We start from the raw sequence: 23,568 nt of genomic DNA on the forward strand, positions 1-23,568 counted from the left end.
GCTGGTGCTCACGATTAAATGCAGGGGCTGAGCACCGGAAAACACCGGCACAAATTAAGCACCAGCGGAAACCATGCGAGAGTAGCCTGTGCAGTGCCTGGTGACCCCCCTTCTGCACTGAAGAGGCATTGGGGTAGGTAACTGTGCAGTGTCAGATGATCGGTGACCCCCATCTCCACTGGAGCAGCTCGTGCTGCACCCCAAACAATTGGAGAGTGACCAGGCAGTTACCCTGGTGTCTGCTACGTCTAAGCCGGGCTGGGATGTCTCCCTTTGGCACCGGCTTGTGGTCTGCGCTCTGGGCAGGCCCTGTAAATGCCTTATTCTGGAGAAACGGTCAGCAGCACAAATAAAAGAGATCATTTGGACTTTTCGGGTGAGACGCCAGGAATGGGTCAGAGGGAAATTCCCTGAGAGGTTAAAGTTTAGGAGAGTAAATAGGCCGTGCCCAGCCTCCCTCCGTACCCTCTGCTTGCCCCTCCCGCTCTCGGCTCATTCTGAAGGGTGCAGTGGCCCAGATCACACCACCCTGACAGCGCCGCGCGCCACCGGAAAGGGGCACCCCCAGACCCCGGGCCGCCGCCATGGAGCTCCTCGTGAGACTGGCATGGATCTGCGCCCTAGTGAACCTCGCTCGCCCGGCGCCAGCGTGAGTGTTTCTTTCTTTTAATAAAGGGGAATTGGGGATTTGAGAGTTTGCAGTGAGAGCGCTCCGGATTTACCCTCGAAGAAGCAGTGCTTTAAACTACCGGCACTTTTATATTTTTATTCCCCCTTGATTACCGGGGCCTTTCCTCGGACAAGGAGAGTGCCGGGCGGTACTCATAAGGGCCCGGTTTTGATGCGGTTAGTGCTGCGCTCCATCCTTGGCGGCACCTTGAGCCCGTCCTGCAAGGATTAAAGCTCCTTTCAAACCGAGCTGAGGCCTGGCTTGAGCTGGTTCTAAAGGCCAGGACAGCAGCTCGTCTTCAGTAGAACACAGAGAGCTGCGCGCACCTCTCTGGAAGTTAAGAGAGAAGTATGGCTGCAGGGTGTCTTTCCGAGGGTGTTGGAAGGTGGCTAAACAAGCATTTGAAATGCAATCGGTCTCGTCTTTTGGACCTTATAAGTCTTGCTTAGTTTGAGCCGGTGGTTTCCGATTCTGAGCACCGGCACTTAATCATCAACACCGGCGCTTGAGCACAGGTTAAGGAGACATTAATTTTTGTGAGACAGAGTTAGATTAAGTGATTTGCCCAGCATCAAAGGATGTTGAGCCGACGCCGAGCCTTGAACCTGACTTGCTGGGTTATTGATAGTGAAGAGTCCAGGATGACTCCCAGGTTGCGTGCGTGGTCAGTGGGTGTCGGTGCAGCTCCTAGTGTGGCCGGCCACCATGAGTTGTCCCAGGCGGAGGGGCTGGATCCGATGATGAGGACCCCCGTCTTGTCCGAGTTCAGTTTCAGGTGGCTGTTCATCATCCATTCGGCGATGGCCTTCATTCCTTCGTGGAGGTTGGATTTGGCGGTGGTGGGGGCCTTGGTGAGAGAGAGGATCAGCTGGGTGTCGTCGGCGTATGAGATGATGTTGAGGTCGAGCAATCGAACGATGTTGGCGAGCGGTGCCATGTAGACGGTGAAGAGTGTCGGTCTGAGGGACAATCCTTGGGGTACGCCGCAGATGATCCTGGTGTCTTTAGAGTGGAATGGGGGGAGGCGGACACTCTGGGTTCTGCCGGTGAGGAAGGTGGTGGTCCAGTCCAGTGCTTTGTCGCGGATCCCTACGTTGTGGAAGCGTGTGTGGAGGGTGTGGTGGCAGACGGTGTCGAAGGCGGCCAAAATGTCCAGGAGGATGAGGTCAGTGGTTTCTCCGTTGTCCATCATGGCCCTGATGTCGTCGGTGGCGGCGATGAGGGCTTTTTCGGTGCTATGGTTGCTGTGTTATCCAGATTGGGACAGGTCCAGAATGTTGTTCTTTTCGAGGAAAGAGGTCAGTTGCTTGTTGACAATCTTCTCGATGATTTTCGCCAGGAACCGGAGGAGGGAGATGGGCCGGAAGTTTTTGAGGTCCTTGGGGTCTGCCTTGGGTTTCTTGAGTAGTGCGTTGATCTCGGCGTGCTTCCAGCTCTCCGGGAAGGTGGCGTCTCGAAGGAGCTGTTGATGATCTTGCAGAGATGGGGTGCGATGGTGAAGCTTGCTTTGTTGAAGATGTGGTGTGGGCTGGGGTCAGATGGTGAGCCGGAGTGGATGGTGTTCATGATTTTGATGGTGTCTTCGTCGTTGACGTGGGTCCAGGAAAGCAAGGGGTCGATGTGGCTGGGGGGTGGTGTGTCTGAGGTGTCTGTGTCTGTTGGGGGGGGCCTGGTTGCTGAAGCTGTCGTGGATGTCTGCGATCTTGCGGTGGAAGAAGGTGGCTAGGGAGTCGCAGAGGTCTTGCGATGGCGGGCTGTCGTTGGAGTTGGAGCTGGGGTTGGAGAGTTCCTTCACGATGTTGAAGAGCTCTTTGCTGTTGTGTGCATTGTTGTTTATGTGCTCTTTGAAGGAGGTCCTTTTGGCGGTTCGGATGAGTTGGTGGTGTCTGCGAACACAGAGAGCTGCGCGTGCCTTTCTGGAAGTTAAGAGAGGAGGAGTATGGCTGCCTGGTGTCTTTCGGAGGGTGTTGGAAGGTAACTAAAAAACCTAAGTGTGAGGCACATTCTTCAGGGCAATACAGCATGTTAGCATGCTCATTGTTTTAAATGCCCGCAAATCTTTGCCCATCAACAATTTAAATACAAGGGATTTGCATGAAAGAAAATCACTGTTATCAATGCATTCATGATTTAAAAAAAACTGCAGCACTAGTATTGATTTGTTAGTGTGCCGTTTATTGATAAACCTCCTAAGGGTCTCTGCTCCAGTGAGACACACCTGTGGCAGTCTCTGAAAATGTTTCAATATGCGAATATGTACATTGCACAAAATGCAACCCCAACTTTGTGCTGCACCTGTTAATGTTTTTGAAGGCCTCCACTGTCGGGCACTGCATGTGAAAAAGGATGTGTGAGAGTCAGGAAGTAAAAGCAATAAGTGTGTGAGTTTGCAAGCGTGGGTATGATTGTGAGAATGAAAAGTGGTTCCTGCTGTTTGTGAGAAACTAAATGTGATTCAGAGAGCATGAAATGGGCTTTTAAGTGTGTGAGGGGGAGAGTGTATGTGAAAGGGGCAAATGTATTTAGACAGCGTGTAGGGAATGTGTGTTAACAGTTCATCTCCAACTTTTCTAGAGATAATTTTGCTATTTTTATGATGTTCTCCGATGATTTTGTGAAATTTTGTTTATCTTTTTATGAAAATGCCAGCTATGTGAACAAATGATGCAGCAGGTTTACCAGTCAGAAGACAAAAGTAGTGGTGGGGGATCCAACAAATTTAAAGGGAGTGTAGAGCCAAGGGTCTGGCTGAGCTCTAAGAGAACTTGCATGAGCCGAGCCCTGGAACGGTTTGCCTTGTAAATCATCCAACAAACTTCACTTAATAGGATAAAGTCTCTTCAAAATAAAAAAAAAATCATATTTCTTTAAATGGTACAGCTTTGACATTAATATGTGACGTTATACAATATTGAGGCATAATGAAGAAAAAGGGAGATTTGTGAAACACAATATTTGCCTAAGAGCATAGAGTTTGGTTAAGTGGAGACTCCAGGATATATCCCAGTTTTCTTGTTTCACTTTGTACACATCAGCCTCTAAATGAGTATCTATTTATTGCTCCTTTTGACGTCAAATGTTGATGTTTTGTTTGAACTTTGTGCATAAGGGTGCAGCGAGTGCAGCCGGCAGAAGCCACATGAAATGTTGGCTCTTTTTGGGCTCGAAGTTCCAAGAGAACCTTGAGTTGGTCCAGAGCCCAGCATCTGGCTCCAGCCTGGCTCGACCTGTAAGTGGCTCACACACCTCTAGGCAAATGGACTTTAAAAATGGCTACTCAGGAAGCCAACCCTAGCTTTATTAACCCCTTCTATGCCCATGAAGAGATAGTCTCGTCATGGAGCGCGGTTGCGCTGTGCCCATGACGAGACTATCTCGTCATGGACCCCGCCCGCTAATGAAAGGCCCGGCACAGGAGGGGGAAAGGGCGGGGCACTCAAGGGGTTAATCGGGCAAAGGCCAAGGGTTTGCAGCAGAAAGTGGGCACAGTCGAAAGAAGCAAAGTCTGAACGTAATTATTTTTTGTAAACTCTGCCACAAAGAATGTGACAAGACAAATGTGATAATAAATGTGATAATAAATGTATTCTGCCTCGCCTAACTCATCACAACACGCTGCATTTCGAAATATTACCTGGAACATAGATCTTTGCGTATTCAGTGAATTCCTGGGCACAATGGCACTTTTATAACTCTGGAGGTTAATGCGTTTGCTGGAAATTTCTGTGTGCATTCTGCTAATCAAAGGATTGACTGAATATAAAATTGCATAGAGGATCAATGTGCCTGCTGTAACGCACAGCATGAAACATGCTGATCACAGAGTTGTTTTTTATATAGAGTGCTCTACTGGTTTCTGTTTTTGCTTCAGAGATCATTGTGTTACCTGCAAGTCACAACTTAAAATCTTTGTCATATAGTGTAGTGACTCATGATCCTGCATCAAGGATATGCAGGCAATCCACGAGGCAAACCTTAGGCAACTAGCCGTCTTTTTCTAAACATTTTATTATTATATGGTTTCTAAAAAAAGGTTACTTTATTATTAAGGACTTATTGGTAAGTACTATAGAAATGGTTTGACATTCTTACAATGCATGCTTATTTTTTGCATACAAACCATAGAAAGGTAAAAAATATAGCCTGCCCCTTGCCCCACCCCAAACTCCACCCTCAGGCCACTGCTTATTTTTGGTGAGTACCTGCACTTCTTTTTTTCCATTGAAAGCACTGCCTAGAAGAGAACTGAGACTCACGGAGTACTACACATCATGCATTCATCATCAGTGAGTGAGGGGGTGTTAGAAATGGGGGTCTCTAGTTGGCAAGGGCTTGCACCTTTGTCCAAGTAGGGACCCTTCTTCCTAGTCAGGATAAGGGAGTTACACTTCTAAAATAACCCATGCTCACCCCCTTGGTAGCTTGGCATGAGCAGTCAGGCTTATCTTAGAGGCAGTGTGTAAAGCATTTGCACAAAACCAACAGTAATACAATGTAAGTACTTCAAAAGGACACCACACCAGTTTAGAATAATATCCAATATTTTTATATACTTAAAATAAGATCAAAACAATAAAAATCCACAATACAGTACTTATAAGTCTTCAGATATCAAAGTATCCTTGAAAAACAGTTACTTAATGTCCATAGCTCCGTCCGGGGTCGTGAACAAACAAATCCAAACAGTTCTGGCTGACCACAGTGTCTGGGTCAGCTACGTTGTCGGGAAGACCCGCAGCCAGTACCTTTCAGAAATGCAGGTCGTCGGTGACCTCTTGTTGTCGCACGCGGTGCAGGTCGATCTGCTCTCTGATGGAGTCAGGAGCGCTGGTGTCGGCAGGGGTCGGGTGCTGCGGTGCGAAGTGCAGCGGTGCGGTGTGCCCTCAGGTCGCGGTGCGAGCAGCGGCTCGGTGGCGGCGTCAGGGGGCGGCGTCGGTGAGACCGGGGTCGCAGTGTGAAATGAGGGCGGTGCTTGTCACGGTGCTGGCAGGTTACGGTGCAGCAGCAGTGTCATCATTGCTGAACTGCTGTCATCGGCTGACGAACTGGAGTCGATGGCACAGGCGTCAGTAGGCCAAGGCTGCGGTGCGGGATGAGGGAGGTGCATTGTGTAACTTTACGAGCGGTGCCCTCGAACCACGGTGCAAGCAACGGCGTCAAGTCCGGCGTGGAGCGGCAGCGTCAGTGATACCAAGGCGTCGTCATGAAACGAGGTGGTGCGGAATGCGGTGCCCACAGGTCACAGTTCGAGCATCGGCTTCAGCAAGCGTCGTCGGTGAGACCAGGGTCGTGGTGTGGCGTTGCGGCGGTGCCCTCTGCCGTGCCTTCAAGACACAGAGTCGGCAGCGGCGTCGGAGACGGCATCGGGCTTGAAGTCTTTGCTGTTCCTGAGACTTCTTGAACAGGGGACAAGCTCTACCTCAAGCCCTTGGAGATACTCAGCACAAGTAGAGAAAGTTCAGTCCAGTCCTTTCACTGCCCAAGACAGAAGCAGCCACTGCAGGCCAACACAGCAAAGCACACAGCAAAGTGGTAGTTCCTCCTCACATCTTCTCCAGCTCTTCTTCTTGGCAGTCTTCTTGATTCCAGTGAGTTCTGAAACTCTGGGGTTTTGGTCCCCCTTTTTATCCTCCATTTCTCTTTGTTCTTTGAAGGCAGAGAGACCTTTGCCTAGTCCAAACCAGCTCTGGTCAGTCCTGGAGCACTTTGTTGAAAAGACTCCTTCTTTCCTTTCACAGTGTAGGCCAGGGTCATCAGATGCACCACAGGAGCCAGCATTGTGGAGGGAAGGCACAGCCCTATTCAGGTCCCAGGTGCAACTCCTCCCACCCATCTACATGTAGATCTTGCTATTCAGCCATTCCTCCCTGTGCTGACTCACCCTGTCTCTTGGAATCCCCCAGCCCCTGTCACTCAAACTCCAGACAAGGAATACACACCCTAGCAGATGCAGGCTTGGATGGTTAGACAAAAAAATACCTACTTTCTAAAAGTGGTGTTTTCAAACACAGAATGTTAAAACCAACTTCACTAAAAGATGCATTTTCTCATTTTGAGTCCAGGCATACTAAATTCGAATTTCTACCTAGTTCCCTGGGTCAGTTAGGAGTCAGGATTACAGGATGTAATAATCTAACTGCCCATTCTGGCCTATGGGGAACTGATAGCCTTGCAATAGTGAAAAACGAAGTAGGCTGTAATTCACTATCAGAACATGCCACACACACCAGAGCATGTCCTACCTTTCACATACAATACACCATGTCCTTGGGGGTACCGTTGGCCTACCAGAGGGGTGACTCACATGTAGGAAAGGGAAGTTATAGGGACTTGCAAATGTGTGCACTTGCCAAGTCGACATGGCAGCCCCAGGCTGTGCACAGGCTCTGCAATGGCAGGCCCAAGTTACACTTTACGGGCTGTTTGCGTGGGTGGCACAATCCAGTGCTGCAGCCCACCAACCTATAGATCAAACTATAGGCCCTGGCACTCGCAGCGCACTTTAATAGGGACTGACACATAGATCAAACAGGCCAATCATGGAAACACCAATCCATACACATTTTATACAGGAGCACTTGCACTTTCCCACTGGACAGCAGTGAGGAAAGTGCGCAGAATCATTACACCAGTCAATAATGGGAGGTCAGAAAGCAAAAAGTCAGGGTAAACACGCCAAAAGATGCCAAGTCTAACAGGGGGTTTACTTATATAGTGAGCGCTAGGGGTGGAATCAGTCTCCTGTAGGCTCTTGAGAGCATTTCTGGAGTTGGACTGAGAGAAGTAAAAACATTAGTTGTGTTGGCATCTCCCGTGCATACCAGTTTGCACTCGTATCCACCTCTTATGTGTTTATTTTTTTTCCTTTTTGGTTCCCTCGGTCTTCCTTTTAGTCCTCCCTTAAGCTTTACCCTTTACCCTTATGTTAGTGTCTTTGCCTATTTATCTTTATTGTACTTCTGTCCATTGTGATTGCAGCACCGTCTTGGGGCTCTTGAATGGTTTTCAAGTTGTCCCATGACTCATCAAATTCACTCCCAGTGATGAAACTGGTAAGGGGTATTACCTTATTTGTATGCTGCATTTTCCAGGATAAATATCAGTATGGATACTGCATAGGTAAAAATGGTGCTGGAATGGCCTTTTTCACAAAATATGAGAGAAGTACAAAGATTCGATGGCTTCACTAGTTTCTTCTTTTTTTTTTTTTATTCTGTTTATTAGGTTTGGTATTCCAATACATCGGGCTTCTCCAGTTTCTATAGGTTATTCTGAATGTTTGTATGATTTTGATGGACTTCATAATTGACTAAATTACCATCTAACAGTTATATAATATTGTCATTGATTATGTCACGATAATGAGATACTTCATTCTGTTGAAGAGGCTTCCCAGAGCTGTTGACTCAGCTAATATTTTTATTGTTGAACTTTTCCATATCTATGGCCTTCCAGATATAATTACAGATGGAGGGGTGAAATTCATAGCACTTTTTTGGGAGAGAGTTAATAAAAAATATGGGGGTGCCAGGTCTGTCAAACCAGCTAGCTATCACCCAATGACTGGTGGACAAAGTGAATGGCTAAATCAATGTCTGGAAAAATATTTAGAATGCTTCCTGGTAGATTATCCGAATGCCTGATACCTGTGAATTCCCTCAGCAGAATTTGTGTATCTTAACTCACTCTTCGTATCACTTGTGATCGGGAAGATCACCCTTCTTTTGTTCCTATGGATATCATCCTCAGATGTTACCACAGAAAGTTATTATTCCTTCTTCTGTTCCTTCTTTTACTTCACTCCTACACAGACTTCAAGATATACTGAGGGCAGCACGCCAACATCTGGTGCAGGTGAATCAAGCTTATAAAAACTTTGCTGATAAACATTACAGAAAGGCGCCTGATGATCAGAAAGGGAATAAGGTGTGGTTATTTACCAAATGACCAACCATTCATGGATCTCACTCTAAATTCACGCCCCAAACTGTAGTTCCATTCAAAGTTTTGGGAAAAGTGGAAAGAGCAGCCGTAGGTTTATCTTCAACCTCACATTGGCACGTCCATCCACTATTCCACGTATCTAGAGTGAAACCTGCCATTTCAGATGCACCTCGTAAAGACCCACCACCTCTAATGGAGACCATTGACTCCTGTGTCTTTGAGGCCAATTACAATATCTAATGCTCTGGAAAGGATATGATAAGTTTAAATGATTGTGAGTACCTGCAGATTTTGTCCATGCTCTCAAGCTTCTATAGAAATCATCCATTTGGGGGAGGAGCATTCTCAAGAGGAGGGGCACCGTCAGGATTCATGAAAAGTACAGGCAGACCACAAAGCAGGGGATACACGGGGGCTGGAGATGACGGAAAGCAGGTTAGTGGAAACTGAGGAGAATGGAATCAGTATACCACTAACTGCACAGTACTTAGTTACTCACTTCCTGGGTCTGGGTTTTGTTTCTGGGCTAAGGGTTGGAGAGCCATATTTAAGGGCACGCATGGCTCAAAGTCTTCTCCTGGCAATGTCTTGTTAGTTGCATTAGCTTCTCACTCTTGTACCAGTCCGCACTCATATCCACCCTTCACGCTTGATGTTTTTGTTCCTGTCAGTTCCCTCAGTTTCTCCAATACTCTACCCTTTGCCTTGGCCTTTACATTGGCAAGTGTGCCTGTCTGTATTTATTGTACCTCTGTCCAGTATGTTTGCGGCAGCGCCCTGGGGCTCTATACTGAATTTCAGGTCGGCCTAAGGCTCAACAAAGCAAGAAATGCTGCTGCAATTGTTAAGCTCTGTAAACCTATTTATATATTGTAACGGTTGTCCTCTGTCTTCAAATCGGGTCATTCACACCTACTTCCAAAGTATAGAGGTAGTGTGTGCCGCTCCTCAGCTGAGAGTATTCCATGCCGGAGAGTGAGCTCCAGTCTGGTGTGCCTGTCCCACTCCCTTGCCTTGTTTTTCCCAGATTCCTATCACAGGTAGCAAGTCCATCTTTGCCCGCTGCTGTAGGTATTCAGAGATGGTATGAGCTTTCACATCACAGGTCTCCATCTCCGGAACCAGACAACTGAGTTGTTGTCGCAACGTTAGTGGCCTGCCTATTGTGAGCTGATGGGTGCAGTTACAGCCATTGGTGCACTTGCTTGGTGATGGTGGGAACTTATGTCATGATCAGACCTGATTGGAGGATGAGGAGACTTCATCAGCTCTTCTGCATGAGGCGTCTTCTGATTCAAAATTGGGGACAGGTTTGTTAATTCCTTCTCTCCTTTGTTCTTCTTGATGCTGAGATGTGGCGCCTCTTCTTTCCTATCAGGCCAAGTGGGCCTCTGTGGTATAGTCTTGGGGGTGAGGGAGGGCACATTTCAGGGTAGGCAGCAACCCTCCTCACCTTCAGTGGGTGAAAAGACAATGTGGTGCAACATCATACCACATGCTGTCCCTTGTGGAGGTGTACATCGACAGGTAGCAGCCGTGTTGAGGGAGTATTGGGAGCCTATTTCATGGAGGGGGGTACCTGGGAGGTACCTGATGAAGATCGTTAAGTAGGTTGAGGTTTCAATATTGCCGCCCCCATTTTTAGGTCTCGGCCTGACGTAGGCAGTCATAGGAGGGTTCTTGGAATCGATACGATTCCAGAAGCCTCGTCCCAGCTCCGCCTTAACTTTTGATTCATGCGCGTTGTTTTGCGTCACGAATTGTGCCAAAGGCAGTACAATGATTGCACTGCAGGCATGTCACTCCCTTATTGTTGCCACCCTGTCTCCTTTTAGCTACGCCCTGCGGGATTGGATCTCCTACCCGCGGCGTTACACTAGTGCCTTTATTTACTGGGGAAGCACTATTTGTTTTCCCTTCCGTCTGTCTCTCTGAGACACGGCTGCTTGTTTACAGCGGCTGCCTGTCCAATCTGTTTTTCTGCCAGGGTGTGTTTGAGTGCGTGTGTGAGATAGAGAGTATGTTTGTGTAGGCATCAATGTATGCGTCTCTGGTCTGTGGCGTTCGTATGAGAAGTGGCGCGATGTCTGTGCATTGGACGGTCACACATTGCGACCCCTGTGTCTCTTTGTCTGTAGCTGCGTGTTGCCGCCCGATGCCATAGGCCTCCTCTCTGCCATGTCGGTGCCACGGAAGATCTGAATTGGAAGGCCTTAGACATTATTTAAATGCCAGGATTAACATGTCGCACATGTCTTCATTTGGGCATAGTTTAGGAAAGAAATCAGTGGATTTACATGTACCGTATAGGACACAGCTGAGCCAGAGTAGGAGGTGTTAAATCAGCGCAGTTAAATAAAACCTCTGTACACGCAAGAGATTGGCGTGTTGAAAAAGTCTTCTTTTATGACAAAAGTGCAGCGAGTCCCGACTTGGGATCTGACATGGTCCAGTGACTTGATTGCTCTGGTCTGACCTGGGTTCCACTATATTCCTCCCCTCACCTCACTTGTCCACATGGTGTGATCCTCTGCCGTTAACTCTACCTGTCTGGACCTCATTTCTGTCATCGATCTGAATTGGAAGGGCTTAGACTTTATTTAAATGCCAGGATTAATGCCCTGATGACAAACTCAGGTTTAATTCTGCGATCAGGAGTTTGCGCAGGGATTGTAGTGCATAGCTGTGCGATGATGCTCCCACTCCAGGGGCCCGATTCACAGAACAAACTTAAGACTAAATCCTAAACTTAGTACCATTCTGGTATTCACAGAATGCACCTAGTACTTCTGGTATTCACAGAATGAACTTACTACTTTTGCTATTCACAGAATGAACTTAGTACTTTTGCTATTCACAGAATGGATTTACGACTCCTAAACTTACGTCCGCACTCGGGCCGGAAATTCCGGCCCGGAGGCGGAGCTTCCGGCCCGGAGGCGGAGCTTCCGGGCCGGAGGCGGGGCTTCCGGGCCGGAGGCGGAGCTTCCGGCCCGGAGGTGGAGATTTCAGCCATAGCTAAATCGGCCGGAATCCCCACCTCCGGGCCGGAAGCTCCGCCTCCGGCCCGGAAGCCCCGCCTCCGGCCCGGAAGCTCCGCCTCCGGGCCGGAAGCTCCGCCTCCGGGCCGGAATTTCCGGCCCGAGTGCGGACGTAAGTTTAGGAGTCGTAAATCCATTCTGTGAATAGCAAAAGTACTAAGTTCATTCTGTGAATAGCAAAAGTAGTAAGTTCATTCTGTGAATACCAGAAGTACTAAGTGCATTCTGTGAATACCAGAATGGTACTAAGTTTAGGATTTAGTCTTAAGTTTGTTCTGTGAATCGGGCCCCAGATGTTTTACCCTGGCAGATTTCAGCATGTCTATTCTGATGGCATTTAACAGTGGAAAAGGCCTTGAAAAAAATAATAAACAAATGGAATTTCGCACTTGAACACCGATTCGGAGTGTGAAGACTCATTTCCAAATCAAAAACTTGGAATAGGAGGTATTAATCATACACGATGCATACCTCAGCCCAGGCAGTGTTTTTTTACTGGGGAGGTAAACATGGTACGGCCCACTTCTATGAAGGTTGTCAGTGTCTTCAAAGTACTCATTCTCTACTACTCTCTACTACTCACTCTCTACTACTCACTCTCTCCTACTCTCTACTACTCACTCTCTCCTACTCTCTACTAACTCTCTACTAACTCTCTCCTACTCTCTCCTACTCTCAACTAACTCTCTACTAACTATCTCCTACTCTCTCCTAACTCTCTACTAACTCTCTACTCACTCTCTACTACTCACTCTCTACTACTCTCTATGACTCACTCTACTACTCTCTCCTACTCTCTACTCACCCTCTACTCACTCTCTACTCTCTACTCACTCTCTACTACTCACTATTCACTCTCTACTCACTTTCTTCTACTCACTCTGTACTACTCTCTACTACTCGCTACTCACTCTGTACTACTCTGTACTACTCACTACTACTCACTCTCTACTACTCACTCTCTACACTACTCATTCTTTACTACTCTCGACTACTCACTAACTACTACTCACTCTCTCTCTCCTACTCTCTACTACTCACTCTCTCCTACTCTCTCCTACTCTCTACTAACTCTCTACTAACTCTCTCCTAACTCTCTCCTACTCTTGCACTCTCTCCTAGCTCTCTACTCACTCTCTTCTACTCACTCTCTTCTGCTCACTCTCTACTACTCACTCTCTACGACTCACTCTCTACTACTCTACGACTCACTCTACTACTCTCTCCTAATCTACTCATTCTCTACTCACTCTCTACTCTCTACTCACTCTTTACTACTCACTCTCTACTACTCACTCTCTACTACGCTCTACTCACTCTCTACTATTCACTCTGTACTACTCTCTACTACTCACTACTACTCACTCTCTACTACTCACTCTCTACTACTCTACTCATTCTCTACTACTCTCTACTACTCACTCTCTACTACTCACTCTCTCCTACTCTCTACTACTTACTCTCTACTACTCACTCTCTACTACTCTACTCTACTCATTCTCTACTACTCTACTATTCACTCTCTCCTACTCTCTCCTAACTCTCTACTCACTCTCTAGTCATTCTCTACTACTCACTCTCTCCTACTCTCTCCTAACTCTCTACTCACTCTCTACTCACTCTCTACTCACTACTACTCACTCTCTACTCACTCTACTACTCTCTACGACTCAATCTACTACTCTCTACACACTCTCTACTCTTAGGTCTCTTGCCTGACGTAGGCAGCACATGCGCTGCATCGTCATACGAGGCTTCTTGGAATCAATACGATTCCAGAAGCCTCGTCCCAGCTCCGCCTTAACTTTTGATTCGTGTGCGTTGTTTTGCGTCACGAATTGTGCCAAAGGCAGTGCAATGATTGCACTGCAGGCATGTCACTCCCTTATTGTTGCCACCCTGTCTCCTTTTATCTACGCCCTGCGGGATTGGATCTCTTACCCGCAGCGTTACACTAGTGCCTTTATTTACTGGGGAAGCACTATTTGTTTTCCCTTCCGTCTGTCTCTCTGAGACACGGCTGCTTGTTTACAGCGGCTGCCTGGCCAATCTGTTTTTCTGCCAGGGTGTGTTTGAGTGCGTGTGTGAGATAGAGAGTATGTTTGTGTAGGCAACAATGTATGTGTCTCTGGTCTGTGGTGTTCGTATGAGAAGTGGCGCGATGTCTGTGCATTGGACGGTCACACATTGCGACCCCTGTGTCTCTTTGTCTGTAGCTGCGTGTTGCCGCCCGATGCCACAGGCCTCCTCTCTGCCATGACGGTGCCACGGAAGATCTGAATTGGAAGGCCTTAGATATTATTTAAATGCCAGGATTAACATGTAGCACATGTCTTCATTTGGGCATAGTTTAGGAAAGAAATCAGTGGATTTACATGTACCGTATAGGACACAGCTGAGCCAGAGTAGGAGGTGTTAAATCAGCGCAGTTAAATAAAACCTCAGTACACGCGAGAGATTGACGTGTTGAAAAAGTCTTCTTTTATGGCAAAAGTGCAGCGAGTCCCGACTTGGGATCTGACATGGTCCAGTGACTTGATTGCTCTGGTCTGACCTGGGTTTCACTATATTCCTCCCATCACCTCACTTGTCCACCTGGTGTGATCCTCTGCCGTTAACTCTACCTTTCTGGACCTCATTTCTGTCATCGATCTGAATTGGAAGGACTTAGACTTTATTTAAATGCCAGGATTAATGCCCTGATGACAAACTCAGGTTTAATTCTGCGATCAGGAGTTTGCGCAGGGATTGTAGTGCATAGCTGTGCGATGATGCTCCCACTCCAGATGTTTTACCCTGGCAGATTTCAGCATGTCTAATCTGATGGAATTTAACAGGGTAAAAGGCCTTGAAAAAAGATAATAAACAAATGGAATTTCGCACTTGAACTCCGATTCGGAGTGTGAAGACTCATTTCCAAATCAAAAACTTGGAATAGGAGGTATTCATCATACACGATGCATACCTCAGCCCGGGCAGTGTTTTTTTACTGGGGAGGTAAATACGGTGCGGCCCACTTCTATGAAGGTTGTCAGTGTCTTCAAAGTACTCATTCTCTACTACTCTCTACTACTCACTCTCTAGTACTCACTCTCTCCTACTCTCTCCTACTCACTCTCTCCTACTCTCTACTAACTCTCTACTAACTCTCTCCTACTCTCTCCTACTCTCTACTAACTCTCTACTAACTATCTCCTACTCTCTCCTAACTCTCTACTAACTCTCTACTCACTCTCTACTACTCACTCTCTACTACTCTCTATGACTCACTCTACTACTCTCTCCTACTCTCTACTCACCCTCTACTCACTCTCTACTCTCTACTCACTCTCTACTACTCACTACTCACTCTCTACTCACTTTCTTCTACTCACTCTGTACTACTCTCTACTACTCGCTACTCACTCTGTACTACTCACTACTACTCACTCTCTACTACTCACTCTCTACTCTACTCATTCTCTACTACTCTCAACTACTCACTCGCTACTACTCACTCTCTCCTACTCTCTACTACTCACTCTCTCCTACTCTCTCCTACTCTCTCCTACTCTCTACTAACTCTCTACTAACTCTCTACTAACTCTCTCCTACTCTTGCACTCTCTCCTAACTCTCTACTCACTCTCTTCTACTCACTCTCTTCTGCTCACTCTCTACTACTCACTCTCTACGACTCACTCTCTACTACTCTACGACTCACTCTACTACTCTCTCCTAATCTACTCATTCTCTACTCACTCTCTACTCTCTACTCACTCTCTACTACTCACTCTCTACTACTCACTCTCTACTACGCTCTACTCACTCTCTACTATTCACTCTGTACTACTCTCTACTACTCACTACTACTCACTCTCTACTACTCTCTACTACTCACTCTCTACTACTCCACTCATTCTCTACTACTCTCTACTACTCACTCTCTCCTACTCTCTACTTCTCACTCTCTCCTACTCTCTACTACTCACTCTCTACTACTCACTCTCTACTACTCTACTCTACTCATTCTCTACTACTCTACTACTCACTCTCTCCTACTCTCTCCTAACTCTCTACTCTCTCTCTACTCATTCTCTACCACTCTACTACTCACTCTCTCCTACTCTCTCCTAACTCTCTACTCACTCTCTACTCACTCTCTACTACTCACTCTCTACTCACTCTACTACTCTCTACGACTCACTCTACTACTCTCTACTCACTCTCTACTCTTAGGTCTCTTGCCTGACGTAGGCAGCACATGCGCTGCATCGTCATACGAGGCTTCTTGGAATCAATACGATTCCAGAAGCCTCGTCCCAGCTCCGCCTTAACTTTTGATTCGTGTGCGTTGTTTTGCGTCACGAATTGTGCCAAAGGCAGTGCAATGATTGCACTGCAGGCATGTCACTCCCTTATTGTTGCCACCCTGTCTCCTTTTATCTACACCCTGCGGGATCAGATCTCTTACCCGCAGCGTTACACTAGTGCCTTTATTTACTGGGGAAGCACTATTTGTTTTCCCTTCCGTCTGTCTCTCTGAGACACAGCTGCTTGTTTACAGTGGCTGCCTGGCCAATCTGTTTTTCTGCCAGGGTGTGTTTGAGTGCATGTGTGAAATAGAGAGTATGTTTGTGTAGGCATCAATGTATGTGTCTCTGGTCTGTGGTGTTCGTATGAGAAGTGGCGCTATCTCTGTGCATTGGACGGTCACACATTGCGACTCCTGTGTCTCTTTGTCTGTAGCTGTGTGTTGCCGCCCGATGCCACAGGCCTCCTCTCTGCCATGTCGGTGCCACCGAAGATCTGAATTGGAAGGGCTTAGACATTATTTAAATTCCAGGAATAACATGTCGCACATTCCTTCATTTGGGCATAGTTTAAGAAAGAAATCAGTGGATTTACATGTACCGTATAGGACACAGCTGAGCCAGAGTAGGAGGTGTTAAATGAGCGCATTTAAATAAAACCTCAGTACACGCGAGAGATTGGCGTGTTGAAAAAGTCATCTTTTATGACAAAAGTGCAGCGAGTCCCGACTTGGGATCTGACATGGTCCAGTGACTTGATTGCTCTTGTCTGACCTGGGTTTTACTATATTCCTCCCCTCACCTCACTTGTCCACATGGTGTGATCCTCTGCCGTTAACTCTACCTGTCTGGACCTCATTTCTGTCATCGATCTGAATTTTAAGGGCTTAGACATTATTTAAATGCCAGGATTAATGCCCTGATGACAAACTCAGGTTTAATTCTGCGATCAGGAGTTTGCGCAGGGATTGTAGTGCATAGCTGTGCGATGATGCTCCCACTCCAGATGTTTTACCGTGGCAGATTTCAGCATGTCTAATCTGATGGAATTTAACAGGGTAAAGGGCCTTGAAAAAAGATAATAAACAAATGGAATTTCGCACTTGAACACCGATTCGGAGTGTGAAGACTCATTTCCAAATCAAAAACTTGGAATAGGAGGTATTAATCATACATGATGCATACCTCAGCCCGGGCAGTGTGTTTTTTACTGGGGAGGTAAATACGGTACGGCCCACTTCTATGAAGGTTGTCAGTGTCTTCAAAGTGTTAGGGGTCAGATGCCTTGTGCACTCGTTACTGGGGTTGCTACTGTAGCCTAGAGAATTGCTTGCTTGCCTTATGGTGACACACTTTTTACACGGTCCCTTAAGGAGGTGGAGTCTTCACAAGTTACCTCCTATATAAACCTTGGTTGGACTCGAATCCGGTGCTTGGCTTTCGGAGTTCTGAACCCTGGTCTACGCCCCTCTGTTTCCTGTCTGAGCGTTTGCTGTGTCCGTTGTTTCCTGTTTAAGTCCTCTGAGCTTTGTCTGGAAGTTTGTGTTGGTTTAGAGGCGCTCCCTTTATTTTTTATGAGAGAGAAGTGTAGGAGTATTTAGTGCTGGCATAAAAAGACGCGGTGAGTTGAGTTTTCTTCATACCGCGAGTATCGTTAGCAGTATTCTGCTCTGCATTGACTCTCTCTTCCGTCCCGTGTATTGTATTTCTCGGCAATGCATTGTGGGTCTTGTAGTTAAGAACGGTGTCGTTCTGTTGCCTTTCCCCAATACTACCTGAGTGCCAGTTTGTACCCTTTGAATCCTTACGAGAAAGCTTCCCCTCTTGATTACTTTCACACGTTACATTGTTTCCACACTTCTGAATCTTCCCGTAGTTTTAGAAGTAGTTTTGCGCGGCCGCGCTATTAGAAGCCCTGGGAGTGTAGTCAGACGTATAATTATCACGCTGCTTTGGACACTTCAGGATTCTCCCCTATTCCCTTGTACCCTTCCCCACTGCTGAGAGATATAACAGTTATCCACATAAAAGACTGTTATACCCGAGGTAACTGTTTCAGTCACAGATTGTTACCTTTGCTGAATGAAACCTGCCATATTTTGGGACGCTGTGGCCTGTAGCATGATACCTGTCATCTTACTGAGTCATGCAGATAGTCTTCTCGAATAAGGAGATGTTCAGTTGGTAAGAGACATTGTGTGGTGTGTCATTCATATTGTTAGCAATTGCAAGTCTCCTTTATATTCTATGCTAGGGGAGGGGGGCCGATTGATTAATGGTATCTTGCTTGTTCTTTCTGTAGATTGTCCCATTCTGTTCCTGTGGCCACCGATCAACTTGGGGCTCCCCACAGCTGCCTCTACCTTACCACCCCACATCTCCGTGGGTTCCCCTGTAGGCAAGCATTTCTTTGATTACGGCTCGCTCATAGTGGGGCTTTAGGAGTGTGGGGACTTCCTCGTCGCTCCCGTGGATTGAGCTAACAGTCATCGTGGTGATCGGCAACACAAAGTACTCATTCTCTACTACTCTCTACTACTCACTCTCTACTACTCACTCTCTCCGACTCTCGACTACTCAATCTCTCCTACTCTCTCTTACTCTCTACTAACTCTCTCCTACTCTCTACTAACTCTCTACTAACTATCTCCTACTATCTCCTAACTCTCTACTGACTTTCTACTCACTCTCCACTACTCACTCTCTACTACTCACTCTCTACGACTCACAACTACTCTCTACGACTCACTCTACTACTCTCTCCTACTCTCTACTCTCTGCGCACTCTCTACTACTCACTCTCTACTACTCACTCTCTACTCATTCTCCACTCACTCTCTACTACTCACTCTGTACTACTCACTACTACTCACTCTCTACTACTCACTCTCTACTCTACTCATTCTCTACTACTCTCTACTACTCACTCACTACTACTCACTCTCTCCTACTCTCTACTACTCACTCTCTCCTACTCTCTCCTACTCTCTACTAACTCTCTACTAACTCTCTCCTAACTCTCTCCTACTCTCGTACTCTCTCCTAACTCTCTACTCACTCTCTTCTACTAACTCTCTTCTGCTCACTCTCTACTACTCACTCTCTACGACTCACTCTACTACTCTCTCCTAATCTACTCACTCTCTACTTACTCTCTACTCTCTACTCACTCTCTACTACTCACCCTGTACTACTCTCTACTCTCTACTCACTCTCTACTATTCACTCTGTAATACTCTCTACTTCTCACTACTACTCACTCTCTACTACTCTCTCCTACTCACTCTCTACTACTTTACTCATTCTCTACTACTCACTACTACTCACTCTCTACTACTCACTCTCTACTACTCTACTCTACTCATTCTCTACTACTCTACTACTCACTCTCTCCTACTCTCTCCTAACTCTCTACTCACTCTCTACTCACTCTCTACTCACTCTCTACTCACTACTACTCACTCTCTACTCACTCTACTACTCTCTACGACTCACTCTACTACTCTCTACACACTCTCTACTCTTAGGTCTCTTGCCTGACGTAGGCAGCACATGCGCTGCATCGTCATACGAGGCTTCTTGGAATCAATATGATTCCAGAAGCCTCGTCCCAACTCCGCCTTAACTTTTGATTCGTGCGCGTTTTGTGTCACAAATTGTGCCAAAGGCAGTGCAATGATTGCACTGCAGGCATGTCACTCCCTTATTGTTGCCACCCTGTCTCCTTTTATCTACGCCCTGCGGGATTGGATCTTTTACCCGCGACGTTACACTAGTGCCTTTATTTACTAGGGAAGCACTATTTGTTTTCCCTTCCGTCTGTCTCTCTGAGACACAGCTGCTTGTTTACAGCGGCTTCCTGGCCAATCTGTTTTTTTGCCAGGGTGTGTTTGAGTACATGTGTGAGATAGAGAGCATGTTTGTGTTGGCGTCGATGTATGTGTCTTTGGTCTGTGGTGTTTGTGTGAGAAGTGGCGCGATGTCAGTATGTGGGACGGTCACACATTGCGACCCCTGTGTCTCTGTCTGTAACTGCGTGTTGCTGCTCGATGCCGCAGGCCTCCTCTCTGCCATGTCGGTGCCAAGGAAGATCTGAATTGGAAGGGCTTAGACATTATTTAAATGCCAGGATTAACATGTCGCACATGCCTTCATTTGGATATAGTTTAAGAAAGAAATCAGTGGATTTACATGTACCGTATAGGACACAGCTGAGCCAGAGTAGGAGGTGTTAAATGAGCGCATTTAAATAAAACCTCAGTACACGCGAGAGATTGGCGTGTTGAAAAAGTCATCTTTTGTGACAAAAGTGCAGCGAGTCCCGACTTGGGATCTGACATGGTCCAGTGACTTGATTGCTCTGGTCTGACCTGGGTTTTACTATATTCCTCCCCTCACCTCACTTGTCCACATACTGTGATCCTCTGCCGTTAACTCTACCTTTCTGGACCTCATTTCTGTCATCGATCTGAATTGAAAGGGCTTAGACTTTATTTAAATGCCAGGATTAATGCCCTGATGACAAACTCAGGTTTAATTCTGCGATCAGGAGTTTGCACAGGGATTGTAGTGCATAGCTGTGCGATGATGATCCCACTCCAGATGTTTTACACTGGCTAATCTGATGAAATTTAACAGGGGAAAAGGACATAAAAAAAAATAATAAACAAATGGATTTTCGCACTTTAAACACCGATTCGGAGTGTGAAGACTCATTTCCAAATCAAAGTCTTGGAATAGGAGGTATTAATCATGCACGATGCACACCTCAGCCCGGACCATGTTTTTTTACTGGGGAGGTAAATATAGTACGGCCCACTTCTATTAAGGCTGTCAGTGTCTTCAAAGTACTCAGTCTCTACTACACTCTACTACTCACTCTCTACTACGCACTCTCTCCTACTCTCTACTGCTCACTCTCTCCTACTCTCCCCTACTCTCTACTAACTCTCTACTAAGTCTCTCCTACTCTCTAGATCTGACCAAACTCCTGAGGCGGAAGCCGGGAGAGCAAACTGAGCTAAGCATTTTTAAAATAGTACTGTCACTTGTTTGTGTGTGTGTATTTTTTAAACTCACCACGCCGCAGGGCACTTGACAAACACGAAGTTGGCACGGGTAACGGACATTAGCGCTGCCACGTAGCCTTCACCGGATCACTCCTCCCGACGCCAGCACCGCGAGGAATCAGGCCACGCCCCTTTTTAGGCCACGCCCACCGCAACGAGTATAAGACGCTGACTACAAGCGCCATATACAAGATCTGACAAAACTCCTGAGGCGGAAGCCGGGAGAGCAAACTGAGCTAAGCATTTTAAAAATAGTACTGTCACTTGTTTGTGTGTGTGTATTTTTTAAACTCACCACGCCGCAGGGCACTTGACAAACACGAAGTTGGCACGGGTAACGGACATTAGCGCTGCCACGTAGCCTTCACCGGATCACTCCTCCCGACGCCAGCACCGCGAGGAATCAGGCCACGCCCCTTTTTAGGCCACGCCCACCGCGACGAGTATAAGACGCTGACTACAAGCGCCATATACAAGATCTGACCAAACTCCTGAGGCGGAAGCCGGGAGAGCAAACTGAGCTAAGCATTTTAAAAATAGTACTGTCACTTGTTTGTGTGTGTGTATTTTTTAAACTCACCACGCCGCAGGGCACTTGACAAACACGAAGTTGGCACGGGTAACGGACATTAGCGCTGCCACGTAGCCTTCAACGGATCACTCCTCCCGACGCCAGCACCGCGAGGAATCAGGCCACGCCCCTTTTTTAGGCCACGCCCACCGCGACGAGTATAAGACGCTGACTACAAGCGCCATATACAAGATCTGACCAACGTGCTGAGGCGGAAGCCGGGAGAGCAAACTGAGCTAAGCATTTTAAAAATAGTACTGTCACTTGTTTGTGTGTGTGTATTTTTTAAACTCACCACGCCGCAGGGCACTTGACAAACACGAAGTTGGCACGGGTAACGGACATTAGCGCTGCCACGTAGCCTTCACCGGATCACTCCTCCCGACACCAGCACCGCGAGGAATCAGGCCACGCCCCTTTTTTAGGCCACGCCCACCGCGACGAGTATAAGACGCTGACTACAAGCGCCATATGCAAGATCTGACCAAACTCCTGAGGCGGAAGCCGGGAGAGCAAACTGAGCTAAGCATTTTAAAAATAGTACTGTCACTTGTTTGTGTGTGTGTATTGTTTAAACTCACCACGCCACAGGGCACTTGACAAACACGAAGTTGGCACGGGTAACGGACATTAGCGCTGCCACGTAGCCTTCACCGGATCACTCCTCCCGATGCCAGCACCACGAGGAATCAGGCCACGCCCCTGTTTTAGGCCACGCCCATATGACCCTCTCCCTCGGCAACCGCTTATATCATGTGCCTCGGCCGGAAGCGCAGCGGACGAGCGCAGCGGGAGCGCCGTCTGCACATCTCGATTTGGTTCCGGTTAGGAGTCTGGCCGCAGCGTTCTGCGCGCATTGCAATCTGTAGATAACTGATGCTGGTGCCCCCAGGTACAGGACATTGCCATAGTCCAGTCTGGAGTTCACCAACCCCTGCAGCAGCAATTTCCTAGATTGGAAGGGGATCAGATGGAGGATCTTTCGCGCCATTCGAATGAGGCCAAAACAGGTGCCCGTGGTTTTTCTGGCCTGAGTTTTGAAGTTGAGGTCTTGGTCCAACCAATTGCCAAGGCTTTTGACTTCGGGTTTGGGAGTAAGGGGCGTTCCCATACATGGCGGCCAAGAAAGGGATGGAGGGAGTTTGTGTGGGTTTCCCAGGAGAAGTATCTCGGATTTTTCTCCGTTTAGTTTTAATCGGGATTCACACATCCAGTGAAAAACACTCTCGAGACACCTTGCCAGGTTGTCTAGGCTTTTGCTCATCTGGTTGATCGAGACCACCAGCTGGGTGTCATCGGCATACATAACTGTTTTTATGCCAAATGGGGCAATAATGTCCTCTAGAGGGGACAGGTAGACGTTAAAAAGTGTAGGGCTCAGGGAGGAGCCCTGTGGGACCCCACACTGAAGAGGCAGGGCTGTAGACACTGCTGTGCTGTTCGACACTTGGAAGGTTCTTTCTTCCAAAAAGGATTTGATCCAGGACAGGGCGGAGCCAGAGACTCCTATCAGATTTAGCCGGTGGATGAGGATGGCATGATCCACCGTGTCGAAGGCGGCACTGCCACTGATCCTCCTGCGTCTATGATGGTTCTTGCCTCCTCGACCATTGCTAGCAGAGCGGTGTCAGTTCCCTGTCCAGGTCTAAACCCTGTCTGAGATTGGCGGAGGAGTTTATTGGTTTCCAGGAAGTTGGAGAGTTGGTGGTTGACAATTCGTTCGGCTACTTTGCTGATAGCAGGAAGAAGAGAGATGGGTCTGAAGTTGGTAGGGTCCGTGGGGTCAAGGTGGGGTTTCTTTAGGAGAGCCTTAACAGTGGCTTTCTTCCAGTTGACTGGAACAGAGCCCAATGTGAAAGAGACATTAATGAGGTGGGTAAAAGGTGTGGCAACAGTGGGAGCAACTAGTTTTAATTTGCTCATGGGGGCTGGATCTGATGGAGCACCACTTTTTACGATTTGTAGAGTAGATAGAAATAGCT

The 23,568-nt window shown here is 47.3% G+C and overlaps 1 protein-coding gene across 1 annotated transcript in view; it reads left to right on the top strand.

Annotated features, from left to right (window-relative positions):
* The first annotated feature begins 480 nt into the window (after nt 1-480).
* Nucleotides 481-23,568, top strand: part of LOC146869469 (complement C4-like) — a 520,274-nt gene continuing 497,186 nt past the window's right edge. Inside the window, exon 1 of the mRNA XM_085599862.1 lies at nt 481-649. Within this exon, the coding sequence (XP_085455988.1) occupies nt 585-649 (65 nt within the window). The 5' untranslated portion in view covers nt 481-584. The remainder of the gene's footprint in view (nt 650-23,568) is intronic.

Source organism: Triturus cristatus, chromosome 1_1 (genome assembly GCF_964204655.1).
Source record: "Triturus cristatus chromosome 1_1, aTriCri1.1, whole genome shotgun sequence".
NCBI lineage: Eukaryota > Metazoa > Chordata > Amphibia > Caudata > Salamandridae > Triturus > Triturus cristatus.